This window comes from Amblyomma mixtum, chromosome 2 (genome assembly GCF_055824585.1).
Source record: "Amblyomma mixtum isolate Tamu chromosome 2, ASM5582458v1, whole genome shotgun sequence".
NCBI classification, from domain to species: Eukaryota; Metazoa; Arthropoda; class Arachnida; order Ixodida; family Ixodidae; genus Amblyomma; species Amblyomma mixtum.
This window is the reverse complement of record NC_143013.1, coordinates 221,358,304-221,375,814: the sequence shown is the minus strand read 5'-3', so window position 1 is coordinate 221,375,814 and position 17,511 is coordinate 221,358,304. Positions and strand designations below refer to the sequence as shown.

The 17,511-nt window shown below is 52.2% G+C and overlaps 1 protein-coding gene across 1 annotated transcript in view; it reads right to left on the bottom strand.

Moving 5' to 3' along the window:
• Positions 1–17,511, bottom strand: part of LOC149362677 (uncharacterized) — a 28,444-nt gene that overhangs the window by 3,982 nt on the left and 6,951 nt on the right. Inside the window, exon 5 of the mRNA XM_089573161.1 lies at positions 332–381. Within this exon, the coding sequence (XP_089429287.1) occupies positions 332–381 (50 nt within the window). The remainder of the gene's footprint in view (positions 1–331; positions 382–17,511) is intronic.

The window sequence follows — 17,511 nt, the reverse complement described above, 5'->3', positions numbered from 1 at the left end:
CATTGTTAAGGACGGGTGTTTTGAAAACATCAGTTTTACACTAACAGCTGGTGCTATTCACAAAGAAACTGTGACGATATATATTGTCACGCAGCCGTTTAGGTTGGGAACTCAAGGCCTAGACGGCAGAGGAGCGCCCACACCGACAGGCACAGAGAAGCTGCCACAGCACCTAGAGGCGGCAGCAGTGTTACTTCAGTTTCTTCACCAAACCCGCCAACGTGGCGCACGATCTAGCGTCTAGCAGCTGGCGAGCGGCTATTGTTGCAGACGTGGCATTATTATAAAATATTCATGCTGTACACTTGAAACTGCAAAAAAGGTCACGTACCGGCTCTCCCGTAGTGTTCAGTGTTTGTATGAAGCAAGTGCTGTTGTCATCTGGGGATGAGAGAGAAATGTAAAAAAGGAGCGCACAAGTACGTTAAAATAAAAGTGCAGAAATCGGTATGCGTGTCATTTCAGCAATACGCTGCGGTTAAAGACATAAACAAACCACTGTCGCATCTTCTAAGGAATCGTTCCAGTAACAATGACTTTTTAACCCAGTATCATATGAGAGCTTTCGGAAAGCTTCAACCTGTAGCCCTTTATAGCAAGAGGAAGAGCTTAGCCAGTCGCCTCCCAAACTTAGCAGTGTCCGCCTGATTATTTTCTTCAATAGGAGGCACCTCGCAATGTTCATTAAAAATATTTGTGCCTGGTACCCTGTCGGTTCCAGAAATATAATTTTTGAATGATTTAGTGCCTGAAATCTGAAATCGAAAGCTCAAGGTGTGGTACACAGTTATTGTGTTCTGAGGGATGAAAAATCACTATTCTTATATGCATAAACCACGGGCCTACTTACCCGCCTTTTGCGCAGTGTTAAGGAGTCAAGCCACGAGCGAAAAATGCTTGACAGGTTAACTTGCATCAAGTAATGTGACTATGTAACCTGCGTGTATTTACGCAAACCTTGTACGAACAAAAGCAGGGCGATTCGTAATCACTCTGTCAAGAAGGCTAGGCTAAACGAAATCCGCACGCTTCTCTGGCTGAGAAAATTCGAAAAGATCTTCGTAGAAGGGTTGCAGCCTGGGCTTGTTGGTTCATATTACAATGGCAAAGCGTAGCGCAAAAAGACGAGTACTCAGAAAGAGCTGTGTGTATCTCTGTCTGAGTCCTCGTCCTCTTGCGCTACTCTTCTACCCTCTTCGTAGACCTTTGTGCTGGCTGCATTTGCGACGTAAATAATCTGTAACTTTAATCTGACCTCAGGGCTCCGACTGATAGCTCAAGGTATATAAGTGGAATAGAGACGGGTGAATAAAGGTTCAAAATAAAGTCACACACGAAGAAAAAGATTTGATGAGCACTGTATGGCTGCAGCCGTTGTTCACAGACATGTCATCATCACTAGCGAAGCTCTTTGGCCAGATAGAAGCATGTCTGCTATTTATCTCGAATCCGCTTTTTTTTTTACAAGATGTGCCGCCCTTTGGGGAGTGCCGTAAATTCGTCGGGCTCTGGTTGAAAACAAACGCAAGCGGGAGACGCAGGCGCGCCCCGGTTCCACGAGGAGCCAGCTGCTCCTGTGAAGTGGCGTGTGCGTGACAGCTGCCGCGTCCTGTCGCATGCAGTTGTCTCTAACATGACTTGCGTATGCACAGTAGGGTCTGGCGATTTGTTTTCAACCAGTGGAACTGGAGGAGGAGAGGAGCGCGTGCGCTGTGCGGCCGTACGACAAGGCAGCCATGTTACCCTAGCAAATTGCTCTAATCTCATTTTCCCTCATGGGATTCTGCATGCCTTGCCTTCGTCACCGGCACATGCGATCTTGCAAATGCCACATAAGCCGGATGGATTCCACTATCGACAAAAGCCTTTTTCAGTGACCCCCAGCAACTCTGTCCTGGGTCAACTGCAGTTGCTTTATTACAACGAAATTGTTAACCTTCTGGATCACCTGCATATCTCGCACTACCTACTAAGCTTTCTTTCATTGGTATCTATTTTAAGACAAAGCACCAGCAGCTCTCTGTTCTCCGCATCAGAGCTCTTGCACAGGTGCGCTTTCTTTTCCTATTTCCAGCTAAAACGCCATCCGTTCGCTCTAGCCTCGTATTCAATCGTGCCCTGTTAACGCGAATCTCTAAACTAGTCTGCAATCGTTCGTTTTGCTGTATTGTCTACTCTGCTTACTCACTTTTTATTCAACTTCGCCTTTCCAACCGCAACCTCACAATTTAATCATTGGTCTTCTCACGCTCTTATCTCGATAAGCTTTAAATTCACTTGCACGTCACCTTCATGCATTCTTCATGCAGTGAACTTCGTCAGCCCATTTGACGGCCTATGCACTCCATCACTCCATAGGTTACATCAATACTCGCCATTGCATCCTTAGTACCCATTTCATGGCCGCATTTTATCTTCGTTTTTTTTTACCTCTTCCACTCTGCTCTCCTTCTGTCTTTATCTCCCAAATTCCCCTCCCTACGCAGAGTAGCATGCCAGCGATTTTTAAAACGCCGGCTAAATTCTCTGCTCTTCATTAAAGAGTCTCTCTCTCTCTCTCTCTCTTGCCTTCCCTCACACTGAGTGTGTTGCTTGAAGTTGAGGAGCATGCAGTCTTCAGAAGATTCCGCCAAGGTTACACCCGCGGCGTCACGAATGAGTTGAAAGTTTCCGAGTTGGCCACAGCTCTCGAGTATACGGAGGCCGCCCGATGGCCGGAGTATCACCTTGGTTACGCCCTTGGGTAGGCGAGGTAGGTTCGACGCCACCGATTGTCGAGCAAGTCATCGGCCAAGCTTTTTCGCAGAGGAGTCGGCAGATTGCCGTATGCTGCCCTGTCCCTGGGCGCAATCGGTTCCATTGTGTGCCGCGGGGTCAGTCCTTCGGCGTTCGTGACCGGATCGATGAGATTCACCGACGGTGAACCAACCATAATGGTGCGAAACTTCTTCGGGGGCCATACAGTCCCCTCCACGGTGACTTCCATGTCCAATGTTGGACGAAGATCCCACTCAGAAAATGCGGCACAGCCCCGTCAGAGCGGGGTCGCTAGGCCTGGCGTAGGCCTAGCGGGCCGTGCGTACCGGCGAGAGCCGAATCGCAAAAAAAGTCCGCACAAACAGGCGTGTGCAGCTCGGTGGTAAAGATCTCGAGCTACCTCGTGGGCCGCCTCGTTGCCACGGGCAGATACGTGCGCGGGGGTCCAGATTATATTGATTGTTCTATTCAATGTCGCTTGTCTTAAAATTTTGGCAGCGAGGGGAGAGACTCTCCCTCTACTAAAATTTTCGACTGCAGCTTTGCTGTCGCTTATGACGTATTTAGCTTTGGAACCGACGCAAGCTAGTGCTATTGCGACCTCCTCCGCCGTCTCAGTGTTTGTCCCTAGGATAGCTGCGGCCGTAATGAGGCTACCCGCTCCGTTCACTACCGCGACGGTCGTGTACTGACTATTTATATCACCCGCTGCGTCTACGTAGGCGGCCTCCTTCTGAGGCTTGTCACCGTAGATGCGGTCTATCACCATTGCCCGTTTTTGTCTTCTTTCCTTGTTTATTTCTGGGTGCATGTTCTTGGGTAAGGGGGAATCCTGAGATTGCTCCTAATCTCCATGTCGATATCCTCCCTCTGTCTAGCTCCCCTGTCTGTTTTGAGTCCGACTTTGGCTAGTGTGGCTCTTCCCGCATGTGTTATGCTGAGTCTCTCTAGGTGTGATGTATGGACTGCTTCTGCGAGCTCTGTAAGCGTGTTATGTATGCCCAGTGATGGGAGTTTTTCCGAGGATATATATGCATATGGGCAGGCCTAGAGCTTTTTTGACGCACTTCCTTATGAGAGCGTCGATTTTGTTCCTCTCTGCTGCTTTGAGATTTAGGTACGGCGTGGCGTAGCTGACTCTACTTATTATGAAAGCTTGTATGAGCCTAAGCAGTTTTTTTCTTTAAGACCGCCTCTTTTGCTCGATACACGTTTGATGAGATTGAGGGTCTGCATCACGTTGCTCTCAAGCTTTTTGATGGTTATCATGTTTTTTCCATTTGAGTGCATATAAAGGCCTAGGATTCTGATTGTGTCCACATTGGGTACCTCGTGTCCTCCTACAGAAATCTGAATTTCCGAGGGTGGTTTGTTCCTCAGAGCCTTATCGTTATATATGAATATTTCAGATTTTTCGGGCAAACATTCTAAGCCCCTTTCTTCTGCATACGTCGAAATTATATTGGCAGCTGCCTGTAGTATTTGATTAATCTCTGCATCTCTTCCTCGATTGATCCATAGATTAATATCGTCCGCATGCAGGCTATATTCTAAGTTTGGGTTGCCAATTTTCTCAAGTTCGCCCGGGAGTTCTCTCATGGCCATGTTGAAGAGAATGGGTAATAGCACCGACCCTTGAGGGGTTCCCTTGCTTCCCTGCTTTATTTCCCCGGATTTAATCTCCTGGAAGCTTATGCTCGCAGTTCTATCTGTGAGGAAGTCTCTTATGTAGCGATAGGTTTTCTGACCTACTCCGGCGTGGCTGAGTCCTTTCAATATTGCCACTCAATATTGCCTCATGTTTGACGTTATCAAATGCCTTTTGAGATCGAGACTGTAAGGTCGTCGCTTGCACCCGCTTGTACGCGTTTCATTTGCTGGTGTTTTTTTTATACAGTTACGCCCCGAGCCGCTTCGCCGGGATGCCGGGCGTCCCGGGCGGGGAGGAAACTTTTGTCTTTTGTACGCTGTTTGGGTTTCTGTTTCGTAGCAGCGGTACCCCCGAGCCGCGTCGACGGGGTGCCGCGTGTCTTCGGGGGCGGAACTTTTGTTTGTCTGTTGTTTGTCGTGCGGAGCGGGCCCCCTGGACGGACCGCGCGTTCATCACCCGCATATTGAGATGTTTGTTTGCGCGGGCGAACTCGCACTTCGCGTGGAGGGAGCATTGAGTGTGCAACTGGTTTAGTTGGGTCTCGTTCTAGCACCGACGTGTAAGGCGCCGTGTGTCCCCGTCGCCGGCGCCGCTTCGCGCATGTGCGGGGCTCCGGACGCCTTCGACAGACCACACCTCGCACATCTGTTAGGTGCCTGGGTTTGCGTTGTTTTTCTTTGCCGTATGTCGCAGCCACTGGTCGTAAATTTGCGCTTCTCCGCGGGGACGGACCAAGAGCCAGACGCGCTGGCGCCCAGCCCCGTCCGCTGTACATGGATTCCCCGAAACCGGGGGAAAGCGTCCTCGGTAATATGAGAGCGCTGAACGAAGACATGGTTTTTGTGGAAGCCCAGCCACGGCCGCGAGCCCTGAGCGGGCGGCAGTTGAGGTCGGAGCTGGGTAGGAGACGGACTTCCTCCCGCATGCTCGCTTAGGACGACGGATTGTCTTAAGTCCAGGGGCGGCCCAGCTCATTTATTCTTTTCAATGCTGCTGTCATCATTATAACTGTACTGTGCCTTTTTATTGCAATCAAGTGTTAATTAAAAGTGTTCTCAGTTAATCCGGCGGAATCGAGAGGTTCTTTGGGCGAAGCAGGGAAACGGGACCTACTAAGAAGAAAGAAGAAACAACAAGCAACAAGCAACAACGAGTGAAGAACAAGAGTGAACAAAAGAAACAGAACAACATCATAATTGTGACGGAGACTGTGCCTAAACTCGACCGGAGGGAGAGACGCAAGATCAACAGACGCGGGTGTTTCGGGGACGACAGGGCATGCAATTCCTGTAGGAAGGTGAGTGGTCTTTCTGCTGGTCCTCGGAACCCACTGACGCGGAGTTGAGGCGTTAAGGCGAGTCACAGGTCTTTTGTATGATCCTACGTAGCGGTGCAGTGGTGGCAAAAATGAATGCGGATGAAAGTGGGAGTAACACCACGGAGTCTAGCATAGATCAACTGACGGGGACAGAAAGTGTGATGGGAGTAGCGAAGGGGGCAGGTAATTCATCAAATTCAGATGCGGCTATGCGGCGGCTGGAGATGGAGATGGAATTGGAGTTGAGAAAAACTACGCTGCTTATCGAGCGAGAGAGAACCCGGCAGTTGGAGCTGCAAACCGGTTCAGCACAGGGCTCGCAAGCGGGCGGGCGGCAAACGCGCGAAGAGACGCTTGCATATTTCGCTAAGCGTCTCAAGAGTTTGCTGACCCAGATTCCAAAAGATCCAGAAGTGCCGGTATGGCTTGAGGGGATCGAGGGCATTTTTCGCTCATATAAGGTGCCGGACGAGGTTAAGAGCCACTTACTTTTGCCTCTCGTAAGTGGGCGGATCCCACACCTGTTCTCCAAGCTCTCTACCGAAGAGCTTGACAGCTACGATCAGGTCAAAAAGACAATTTTGTCCGAGCTCCGTCTGTCCCCAGGTGACTACCTCAGGCAGTTCCGCAACGCCGTGCCGGCGCCAAACGAGACCTGGCAACACTTCGCGTCGAGAATTGAGAGCTACTATGCTTTTTATATGTCGGCACGGGGAATCAAAACAATCGAGGACCTCACTGCGCTAAATGTGGCAGACCAAATGAAGCGGGCGCTAAGCACCGAGGCCTACAAATATGTCAAGAGAGAGGAAGGAGACAGCTGGGTTAAGCCTCACGAATTAGCGAAGCTAGTGGAGGCGTTCGAGGACTGTGAGGGAAAAGGATCGGGAAAGAGGCAAACATTCGCTGCCGAAAGCCCCTCCGGGGTCCACAAACCATCGTGTACGCAAAATTCCGCCCCAGCTTCCCGGGAAAAGTCGTCTAATTCGGAATCCTTGGCATGCTTCATTTGCAACGGCCCACATTTTGCGCGGTCATGTCCTATGAACCAGGGAGCTGGCAGTACGCAGCAGAAAAGCGTGAACAGGGTAGCGCAGGCTGATTATAACGTCGCTGGCAGCTGTAGCGGCGGAGCTACGGATATTGCCGAGCAGAGAGCTAATGTTGATGTTCAGTCCGGTGCGGAGACACCCAGGACAGAAGAACTAAATTCGCCAAAGTACGTTGACTTGAAATGCGGCGACGTGGTCGTGAGAGCGCTAATCGACACGGGCGCCGAAATCACAGTGATCAAAGAGGGCGCTATACCTAGCAACCTGACGGAGGATGTTGGCAACATCACACTTGTTGCCGCGTTTGGTGCTATAGTAGTAGCAAAACTAGCTCGGGTACCACTTGTCTTAACAGCAGGTGACAGTCGGCAGGTGAGAGGAGCTGCACAGCTGCTATGCGCCGTAACGAAGGAGCTGGCGTCGAAAGACGCAGACTGCTTGCTCTCCAAAGGGGCTTGGCACCTGCTTGAACGGACACGAAGTAGCGCTTGCAGAATGCCCGACAATAGAAGTAAGGTGGCGAACTCCTTAGATGCAGGCAGCTGGCAGGTCGAAGAGTCTCCGTCGTCGGAGAACATCGAGACAGATCTGAGTACAGATGAGGTACGCGTAGCGGTAAACGAGACGCTCCCCGAGGAAACGAGACCGCCACAGAATCGGGTATCCTGCGAGGCGCAGCGATTGGACCAAAGCCTGGCAGATGCTTTGCCTGTGGTGACTGGAACCAAAAACAAGAGCCGCCATCGCCACCTGTGGTTTCCGAGGGCTGGCATAGGGACCACTTCAGTGGTTGTTGTCATGTAAGATGCATCTGCACGGTGCCATGGTATACGCCTTGCATGTGGCGACTACCTTTTTGTATCACGTAACACGGCACCGCATAGTTTTTTTGAAACAGTTGCATTCTGAGCATTGTGGTAGTGCTGGCGACGACCTTTAATTATGTTACATATCGTGTGCAACAACGAGTGAGGTTGTTGCAACGATCTTAGAAGGGGCGTGTAAGGTCGTCGCTTGCACCCGCTTGTACGCGTTTCATTTGCTGGTGTTTTTTTTATACAGTTACGCCCCGAGCCGCTTCGCCGGGATGCCGGGCGTCCCGGGCGGGGAGGAAACTTTTGTCTTTTGTATGCTGTTTGGGTTTCTGTTTCGTAGCAGCGGTACCCCCGAGCCGCGTCGACGGGGTGCCGCGTGTCTTCGGGGGCGGAACTTTTGTTTGTCTGTTGTTTGTCGTGCGGAGCGGGCCCCCTGGACGGACCGCGCATTCATCACCCGCATTTTGAGATGTTTGTTTGCGCGGGCGAACTCGCACTTCGCGTGGAGGGAGCATTGAGTGTGCAACTGGTTTCGTTGGGTCTCGTTCTAGCACCGACGTGTAAGGCGCCGTGTGTCCCCGTCGCCGGCGCCGCTTCGCGCATGTGCGGGGCTCCGGACGCCTTCGACAGACCACACCTCGCACATCTGTTAGGTGCCTGGGTTTGCGTTGTTTTTCTTTGCCGTATGTCGCAGCCACTGGTCGTAAATTTGCGCTTCTCCGCGGGGACGGACCAAGAGCCAGACGCGCTGGCGCCCAGCCCCGTCCGCTGTACATGGATTCCCCGAAACCGGTGGTAAGCGTCCTCGGTAATATGAGAGCGCTGAACGAAGACATGGTTTTTGTGGAAGCCCAGCCACGGCCGCGAGCCCTGAGCGGGCGGCAGTTGAGGTCGGAGCTGGGTAGGAGACGGACTTCCTCCCGCATGCTCGCTTAGGACGACGGATTGTCTTAAGTCCAGGGGCGGCCCAGCTCGGTTATTCTTTTCAATGCTGCTGTCATCATTGTGAAGGACTGTGTACGGGAGGCCTAGGCATGGCACAAAAGAACTCTCTCCATCGACGAACACCAGAGACACTGTGTCTTTCTCAAAATTATCGCCCTGCTCCGTCAGCGAAGGCGGTTGTGTAGAATGCAGCGGGCGCAACACAAAGACGTGCGAAATAGCCAGAGGGCAAAAGAGGAGAGGCCGCGCGCGGAGCCCTGCGCGACCACACGCATCCCTGCGGCCCGTTTTGCAGCGCGTCCCCAACTCCCCCCCCCTTTGGCACAGAGACAGGCACGTTTGTGCGTTTGTGTGTGCGCGCATGCACGCCTGCAGACGGCCTTGTTGCGAGGGACGGTCTGTGGACTCGGAGGAGGCTGGGAGTTGGGTCTTTATTAAGGGAAGTTAACCCAAAAGAAAAGAGGGCCCCATGCCCTTGGAAAACAGACTGTCTCCCCGGGCAGCTGCTCTCTTCCGCTACTGAAGGAGGACTCCCTTTGTCCGTTGACGGCCAAGTTTTCGAATGCCCTGATCACGTGTCCAAGCCGCGGTTCTTGGAAGAGACCACCCCGGGTTCCGATGCGAGAAGAGAGAGGACAGCCGTGACCCTCATAAATATGTCAACTTCGAGAGGAGTGCGTCTTCGGCTGAGCAATGAGCCCCGCGTTCGCGAAGAGGCCGGCACCCTGCGGCGCCGAGGGTAGGCCGGGACGCTCGCGGCAAAAACAGTTTCCCGGAATTCGCGGGCCCACTGGCCTGCATTGTCTTGCAGCGCGACGGCCTTACTAATGGCTCGAGGTGGCGGGGGAGGCCGGCAAGTTAGCACCAAGAGGGCTCCCAGCAGAGGAGGCGAGGAGGACACCGAAGAAAAAAGAAAGAGAGTCCTCAGAGAGACGCGTTGGGGACAGGAGGGAAAAGGAGAAAACGGGCAGAGACGGGCGAGGTGGACGGAAGCAGATCGCGCTGGTCTGTAGTCGGTGAGGCCGGACCCGAGGGCATCCGTTGCAAACTGACCGCCAGCCGAGACGCCCAAGAAGCCGGACGCCACAACCCGTCAGAGTACCGCCAGCCGAGACGCCCAGGAAGCCGGACGCCACAACCCGTCAGAGTACCGCCAGCCGAGACGCCCAAGAAGCCGGTCGCCACAACCCGTCACAGTCACCGAAACGTGGGACCGCCACCAGGCTGAGCGCCACCCCCGCCAGAGCAGCCGAGAGCGAGGCAGCGGTGACAGCGATGAGCGGAAGACAGCGGTGAGCGGAACTCCCAGTTTCACCTTCAGGCAGAGTGTAAATAAATTAGGTTGATTCGGAGGCGTTGTGTGTTGGCTCATTTCTCCTCGCTTCAGCAGAACCCGTAGATAGCAACAAACAACTGTGTTGCATTGTGACTGACCCCCGACAGGCGGGAACGTCACAAGTGGTGGCAGCGGTGGGATGTTTGCTGAAGTTGTGGTGCGAGACCATTAACCCTCATACCGGAGGTGAAAGGGGCCAACATGTCGCTACCGCAATCGCAGAATTCTCAGGACGGAACGTTGGGAGCTAGTGCGCTAATGTTGGGCGGTATGATTCCGACGTTCACGGGGGACGACACGGGTCCCAAAATCAGGGACTTCCTGCAAATTTTAGAACAGGTGGCCAACATGGGAGGATGGCAGGAAAAACAAACGATTGGGATGGCGCGGTGCAAAATGGTCGCGGCGGCTCAGGATTTCGCCTGGAGGGATGAAGAGGTGGCTAGCGCTGCCACATACAAATCTTTCAAAGCGCTCGCATTAAAGCGTTTCGACAACGAACCGGCGAGCACAAAAGTTGAAAAATTCTTAAATGCGCGCCAAAACGTTAGTGAGGATGCACGCTCTTTCGCGAGCCGTTTGAAGAGACTCGGGGCGGAGACCTTGAGGGACATTGATGGCGAGGACACGTCGAAGAAAAGTGTAAGACATGAGATACTAAATGAGCAGTTTCTCTCCCAGTTTCTTAACGGCCTTCGTGACCCAGTCCGGCGGTTCGCTTTATCGCGGGACCCCAAAACCTTTTCCGACGCTGTGGAAGTGGCAGCCAGGGAGGAGGAAATTGAGAAGACTTTGCGTACACGCGCTGCGACTGTCAGGCAGCTTGAAAACTTTGAGGAGAAGGACGCACTCGGAATGCGGTTGGAACGCCTAGAGAGACTCCTAGAGGAAAGCCTCCGAATGCGCAACCAGACTGAACCGAATGGGGAGCCCCGCCAGCGCGGTAACTTGGGCGTTTGCTTTTCATGCGGCAGGCCGGGACATTTCGCTCGCTTCTGTCGGGCGCGTCAGACGCCCCGCTGGTCCAGGCCAGGGTCAGGAACCCACTTTAATAACCGTCGCGACGAGGACCAGACCACAGCAAAGGTGCAGGGAAACTGAGTACGGCCTCCGTCGTCAACCGGGATGAACGGGGGCAGTGCGAGGCAGTAGTGAACCTATGCCGGGAGACGAGCCCGATAATCGAGTGCAAGGTGGCAGGCAGACCCGCGAAGTGTCTCGTGGACACAGGTTCCAAGGTCAGCCTATTAAAGCGCAGCGCACTGACAGGTATAGACTCGAACTGGGAGAATGTGTTCGAAAGGTGCGAGAGCCAGATAACTCTTATCGGCATCACTGGAGACCGCATAGGCACGTTCGGAGTCTATCGCATACCTTTGGCACTTGGCAGCCACACGTTCATTAGTAAATTTTATGTGTGCGACGACAGTGTCATGCTTCCTGTAGCCGGCATCATCGGACAAGACATATTAAGAGATCAACGGATCGACATGTTGTTCAGCCAGGGCATGATTCGGGTAGGCGGAGCTTATATCCCGATTGATAACTGGGCGCGCGATAGGCCGGCGATACAGGAATATAGTTTTGAGGTCCTTCATCGCCCGGGGAAGACAAATCAGAACGCTGATGCGCTCAGTCGCTCTGCCGTAACCCGAGTAACCCAGTTTTTGCCCTCTGTGGAGTGGTCCCATCTACACGACGAGCAGAGGAGGGACCCATCAATTAGGAAAATTGTAAACAAGTGTGAGAACGCGGAGGGAAAGGAAGCTGGCCGATATTTTTTGGATCGGCAAGGTATTCTAAAGTTCAGGGAGAAGGAGCATGACACGGGTCGGAGCGTTGTTCCATCGTCTATGAGAGGGGAAATCCTGCGGCTGCATCACGACGTACCGAGCGCAGGCCACCTAGGTTTCCGAAAAACCCGTCAGAGGGTCAGCAAAGGGTACTTCTGGCCTGGCATGAGGAAGGACATCGCTCAGTACTGTAGGAACTGCGAATCCTGCATGCTTCGAAAAACCCCGAAAGGAAGGAAACCCGCTCCACTGCAGGTTTTCCAGGACGTAAACGGACCGTTCGAAAGGACTGCCATGGATATCGTAGGGCCTTTGCCGAGTACGACGTCCGGCAAGCGCTACATTCTCGTGTTTGTGGATCACCTGACGCGGTATGCCGAAACGTTCGCTCTGGAAAACCAAAAGGCTGAGCTTGCGCAAAGGCTGAGTGACGCGCACAAGACGGCAAGAGAGGCCCTCCGGTCGGCCGCAGAGTCACGAGTAAGGCGTCTAGAAAATGCTAGCAGGGAGGCAGATTTCAAGGTAGACGATAGAGTGTATCTGCACGCTGAGGTCCAATCAAAGGGACTTGCGAGAAAGCTGTCGCCACAGTGGGTCGGCCCGTATCGAATAGTGGAGGGCCTGTCTAACGTGACCGTTCGCATCCGCCACACGCAGTCGGCACAAGAAAAGATAGTCCATGTTAATAGGCTGCGTCATGCCGGAGGTGCCGAGGCCTTCTCCAGCACGCTGGGAAGTTCGGCGCGACCACGCCTGACGGAGAGTTCCGGGTCTCCCCCGACCGATGTCGCCGAAAATGGCTTGCAGAGCGTCCCACCGGAGGTATTGTTTGAGCTCGCCAATCAAGATGAGACTCGCGCTTCGGGGATACCCCTGCCAACACATAACTACGCTCTAAGAAGCCGCGGGCCGCGTATATACCCTCCATAATCACATATAACCTTTGTAATACATTTCGGAATCTACGATGATCCTACGAGCTGCTGCGATCATTTGTTTCGTATGCTAATAGCCTGGTCTTAGAGAGAGAGAGAAAAAAAAAGAGAGAATGGCGAAAAGCGCCCACTTTTACCTGTACTCATGAGTTTTCTGCGGTTGCGTGTTTTACATATAGAGTGCGGAATTGTCCGCCGTGTGGAATTTACTCCTCTGCCTGGGGGGACTGAGGGTCCGCCCACATTGTGCCGTGTTGTGAGAGCAGTGCTTGTGCGCGAGGACGATGTATAGCAGCTTTGACATACTCGAAATATGACTGCTGCCATAAGATTGAGTTGCGAACTTTGCGACGTACTGTTGGTTGTGAAAGTGCGGTGATCACAAAATTTTCATAGAAAATTTCTTTATAAGAAGAGGGGGTTGTGAAGGACTGTGTACGGGAGGCCTAGGCATGGCACAAAAGAACTCTCTCCATCGACGAACACCAGAGACACTGTGTCTTTCTCAAAATTATCGCCCTGCTCCGTCAGCGAAGGCGGTTGTGTAGAATGCAGCGGGCGCAACACAAAGACGTGCGAAATAGCCAGAGGGCAAAAGAGGAGAGGCCGCGCGCGGAGCCCTGCGCGACCACACGCATCCCTGCGGCCCGTTTTGCAGCGCGTCCCCAACTCCCCCCCCCTTTGGCACAGAGACAGGCACGTTTGTGCGTTTGTGTGTGCGCGCATGCACGCCTGCAGACGGCCTTGTTGCGAGGGACGGTCTGTGGACTCGGAGGAGGCTGGGAGTTGGGTCTTTATTAAGGGAAGTTAACCCAAAAGAAAAGAGGGCCCCATGCCCTTGGAAAACAGACTGTCTCCCCGGGCAGCTGCTCTCTTCCGCTACTGAAGGAGGACTCCCTTTGTCCGTTGACGGCCAAGTTTTCGAATGCCCTGATCACGTGTCCAAGCCGCGGTTCTTGGAAGAGACCACCCCGGGTTCCGATGCGAGAAGAGAGAGGACAGCCGTGACCCTCATAAATATGTCAACTTCGAGAGGAGTGCGTCTTCGGCTGAGCAATGAGCCCCGCGTTCGCGAAGAGGCCGGCACCCTGCGGCGCCGAGGGTAGGCCGGGACGCTCGCGGCAAAAACAGTTTCCCGGAATTCGCGGGCCCACTGGCCTGCATTGTCTTGCAGCGCGACGGCCTTACTAATGGCTCGAGGTGGCGGGGGAGGCCGGCAAGTTAGCACCAAGAGGGCTCCCAGCAGAGGAGGCGAGGAGGACACCGAAGAAAAAAGAAAGAGAGTCCTCAGAGAGACGCGTTGGGGACAGGAGGGAAAAGGAGAAAACGGGCAGAGACGGGCGAGGTGGACGGAAGCAGATCGCGCTGGTCTGTAGTCGGTGAGGCCGGACCCGAGGGCATCCGTTGCAAACTGACCGCCAGCCGAGACGCCCAAGAAGCCGGACGCCACAACCCGTCAGAGTACCGCCAGCCGAGACGCCCAGGAAGCCGGACGCCACAACCCGTCAGAGTACCGCCAGCCGAGACGCCCAAGAAGCCGGTCGCCACAACCCGTCACAGTCACCGAAACGTGGGACCGCCACCAGGCTGAGCGCCACCCCCGCCAGAGCAGCCGAGAGCGAGGCAGCGGTGACAGCGATGAGCGGAAGACAGCGGTGAGCGGAACTCCCAGTTTCACCTTCAGGCAGAGTGTAAATAAATTAGGTTGATTCGGAGGCGTTGTGTGTTGGCTCATTTCTCCTCGCTTCAGCAGAACCCGTAGATAGCAACAAACAACTGTGTTGCATTGTGACTGACCCCCGACAGGCGGGAACGTCACATCATTATAACTGTACTGTACCTTTTTATTGCAATCAAGTGTTAATTAAATAAGTGTTCTCAGTTAATCCGGCGGAATCGAGAGGTTCATTGGGCGAAGCAGGGAAACGGGACCTACTAAGAAGAAAGAAGAAACTACAAGCAACAACGAGTGAAGAACAAGAGTGAACAAAAGAAACAGAACAACATCGTAATTGTTTTACTGAGACCTTGGATAACCTTTGCATCCTTGGTTCTGGGGTCAATGATATCATGTTTTAGTCGCAGCATGACATCTTGTGTGCTGAGATGGGGTCGGAACCCATACATCTCATCTGGACACTTCCTATTCTTTTCCATGTAGTTCGATATTCTGGTCTGGACGACATGCTCCATTAATTTTCCTACACACGATGTGAGGGATATAGGCCGGAGGTTCCCTATCTGCGGCTGCTTCCCGGGCTTAGGAATCAGGACCACGGTGGCCGCTTTCCAATGCGGGGGAATCTCGCCCTTCTCCCAGCACTCCTGCATGTAATCTGTGAGGGCCTTTATGGAGTTGTCGTCGAGGTTCCTTAACATTGTGTTCGTAATCCCGTCTGGGCCAGGAGGCGATCTGGTTTTGGTCTGACTATTTCAGCCCTTACCTCGGCTACCGTAATAGGCGCGTCCAGGGCCTCGTTCGGGGCTCCTTCATAATCGGGAAGCCGGCTTTTGTATGCGTCTCCTATGTAGGTTTCAGCTAGTTTACGTATGAAGCTTTCGTCATCGTATTCCCCACACGCGTGTCTAAATTTGGTCATTGTAACTTTTGCTTGCGTCTTGGATTTTTTGGGGTCTATGAGATGCCTAAGAATGTTCCACGTCTGGGGGAGATTCATGCTCCTCTCCATTTCGTTGCATGTGCTAATCCAGTTTTGGTCGCACAGTTTAAATGCGTAATCCTCTATTTCTTCATTATGCCGCGCCAATCTTCTTTTGAGATTGCGGTTGTTCCTGCCCTGTTTCTTTAGTCGGCGCTCCATGCCTTGTTTGGCTTCCCACATGTGTAGGAGTCGGCTGTCCGCTATCTCGGGGGCTTTTTCCCCGTCCAGCATTTTGGTTACCTTTCTGGCATCCTTCTTAACTGCTTCGCACCACTCTCGGATATTATTTATGACTGTCTCGTCTCCGTTTCCTCTGAGCTCCCTAAAGTGGTCCCACTCTGTGATCTTCGTAGGGGTTTGTTTCTTGCCTATTTGTTTGTTCTTGGTTCATATCTCTGTAGCTATGACATAGTGATCGCTGCCTAAGTTCTGTTCCGTGTTAATCCATTTCGCCGTTCCTACGTTTCTAACGAGGGTTAAATCCGGTGAAGTGTCCACGATGACGCTATTTCCGGCTCGTGTGGGGTGCTCCGGATCTGTTAGTATCGTAAGTCCCAGGTTGTGTATATCCTCCCATAATTGTCTCCCTTTTGGGTCTTCTTTCAGGTACCCCCATTCCGGGTGATGGGCGTTGAAGTCGCCTACTATGACTAGGGGTTGGTTTTCGGCTATTTTAAGTGATTTGTTAATTATCGCCCTAAACCTAACCTTCCTCTGTTTGGGTGGGCTGTATATGTTTAAGAGAAAAGTGTTTTATTCTCCCTTCTTTCCTGTTAAAATTTCCACGAAGACGTTTTCGATTACGTTGTCTTCTAGATCGTGCTCTATTGTTGCTACATTTCTCTTGACTAATGTTTATACCCTTGATTTGTCTCCCCTGTTGCTATGGAAAACCTGATAACCCTGCAGTTTAGCCGGACCGCCGGTCTCTTGCAGCGCAACTGCTAGCGGAGCTGTATCGAGCATCGACAAGGCGCTTTGTAGCACCGGCCGCTTGCGTCGGTATCCACGACAGTTCCACTGCCAAATTTGGGTACTACTGCGCGATCTGTCCATTGCTAAGCTTAACGATATTCTCCTCAACCTTAGCGAGCCGTGCATGTATGACGGCAAGGCATCGCGCCGAACGGGTGGTGGCGTTTCGTGGACTCCCTGGCAGTGTTACAACACGCTGTTGTGTTCCACTCCTTAAGACGAAGCGTAAGCGTCATTAATTAGCAGTTAATTAGTATTTAGTCATTACTCGGTAATTAGTCGTTGAATAGTAATTTGTCATTACTTAGTAATTTGTCATTATTATGTGTGACGTCATCCAGTGGTGACGTCACCAGTGCCACAGAGGCAGTCAAAGTGGTGCGGAGAACGCTTTCGCCACTACGCTCTTTAGACAGTCAAAGTGCCTCCTGAATATTTTACGGACCAGTCAGCTTCCTGCCCGTTGCCTATAAGATATTTACTAAGGTAATCACTGATAGAGTCAGGACGTTCTTAGACTTCAATCCACTAATTGATCAGGCAAGCTTTCGTAAAGAATACTCGACAATAAACCATATCCACACTATCGATCAGGTGAGAGAGAAATGCGCAGATTTTATTGCAGCCCCCACATATGTTCTTTATATATTATGCAAAAGCATTTGACTCTGTCGAAACTTCAGCAGTCATTCAGGCTTTTCGGAATCGGGGTGTAAAAATGCTGGAAGATACCTATAGCGGATACAGAGCTACCAGAGTGCTCTATAAAGTCCGCAGTAGAAGTCCAATAAGAAAGGTTGTCAGGCAGGGAGACAGAGTCTTGCCAATACTATTCACCGCCTGTTTATAGGAGGCATTCAGAGGCCTCGATTGGGAACAGTTGGGGATTGGGGATGAGAGTTAACAGAGAGTACCATAGTAATCTGTGTTTCACTGATGACAATGCCATGCTGATTCACTCAGTAGACGAACTCCAATACGTGATTAATGAGTTAGACAAGCTGAGCAGTACTGTAGGTCTAAAATTTAATATGGATAAAACCAAAGTAATATTCAACAGTCCAGGAAGGGAAGGGAATACGTCTACTTTGGGTAGGTAGCCACCGCAGATCCTGATCACGAGAGTGAACCAATTATAAGAATGGGATGGAGCTCACCTGGAAGGTGCTCTCCGATCATGAATGGCAGATTACCAATATACATCGAGAGAAAAGTATATAACAACTGCATCTTACCGCTGCACACCAATAGGACAGAAACTTGCAGGCTAA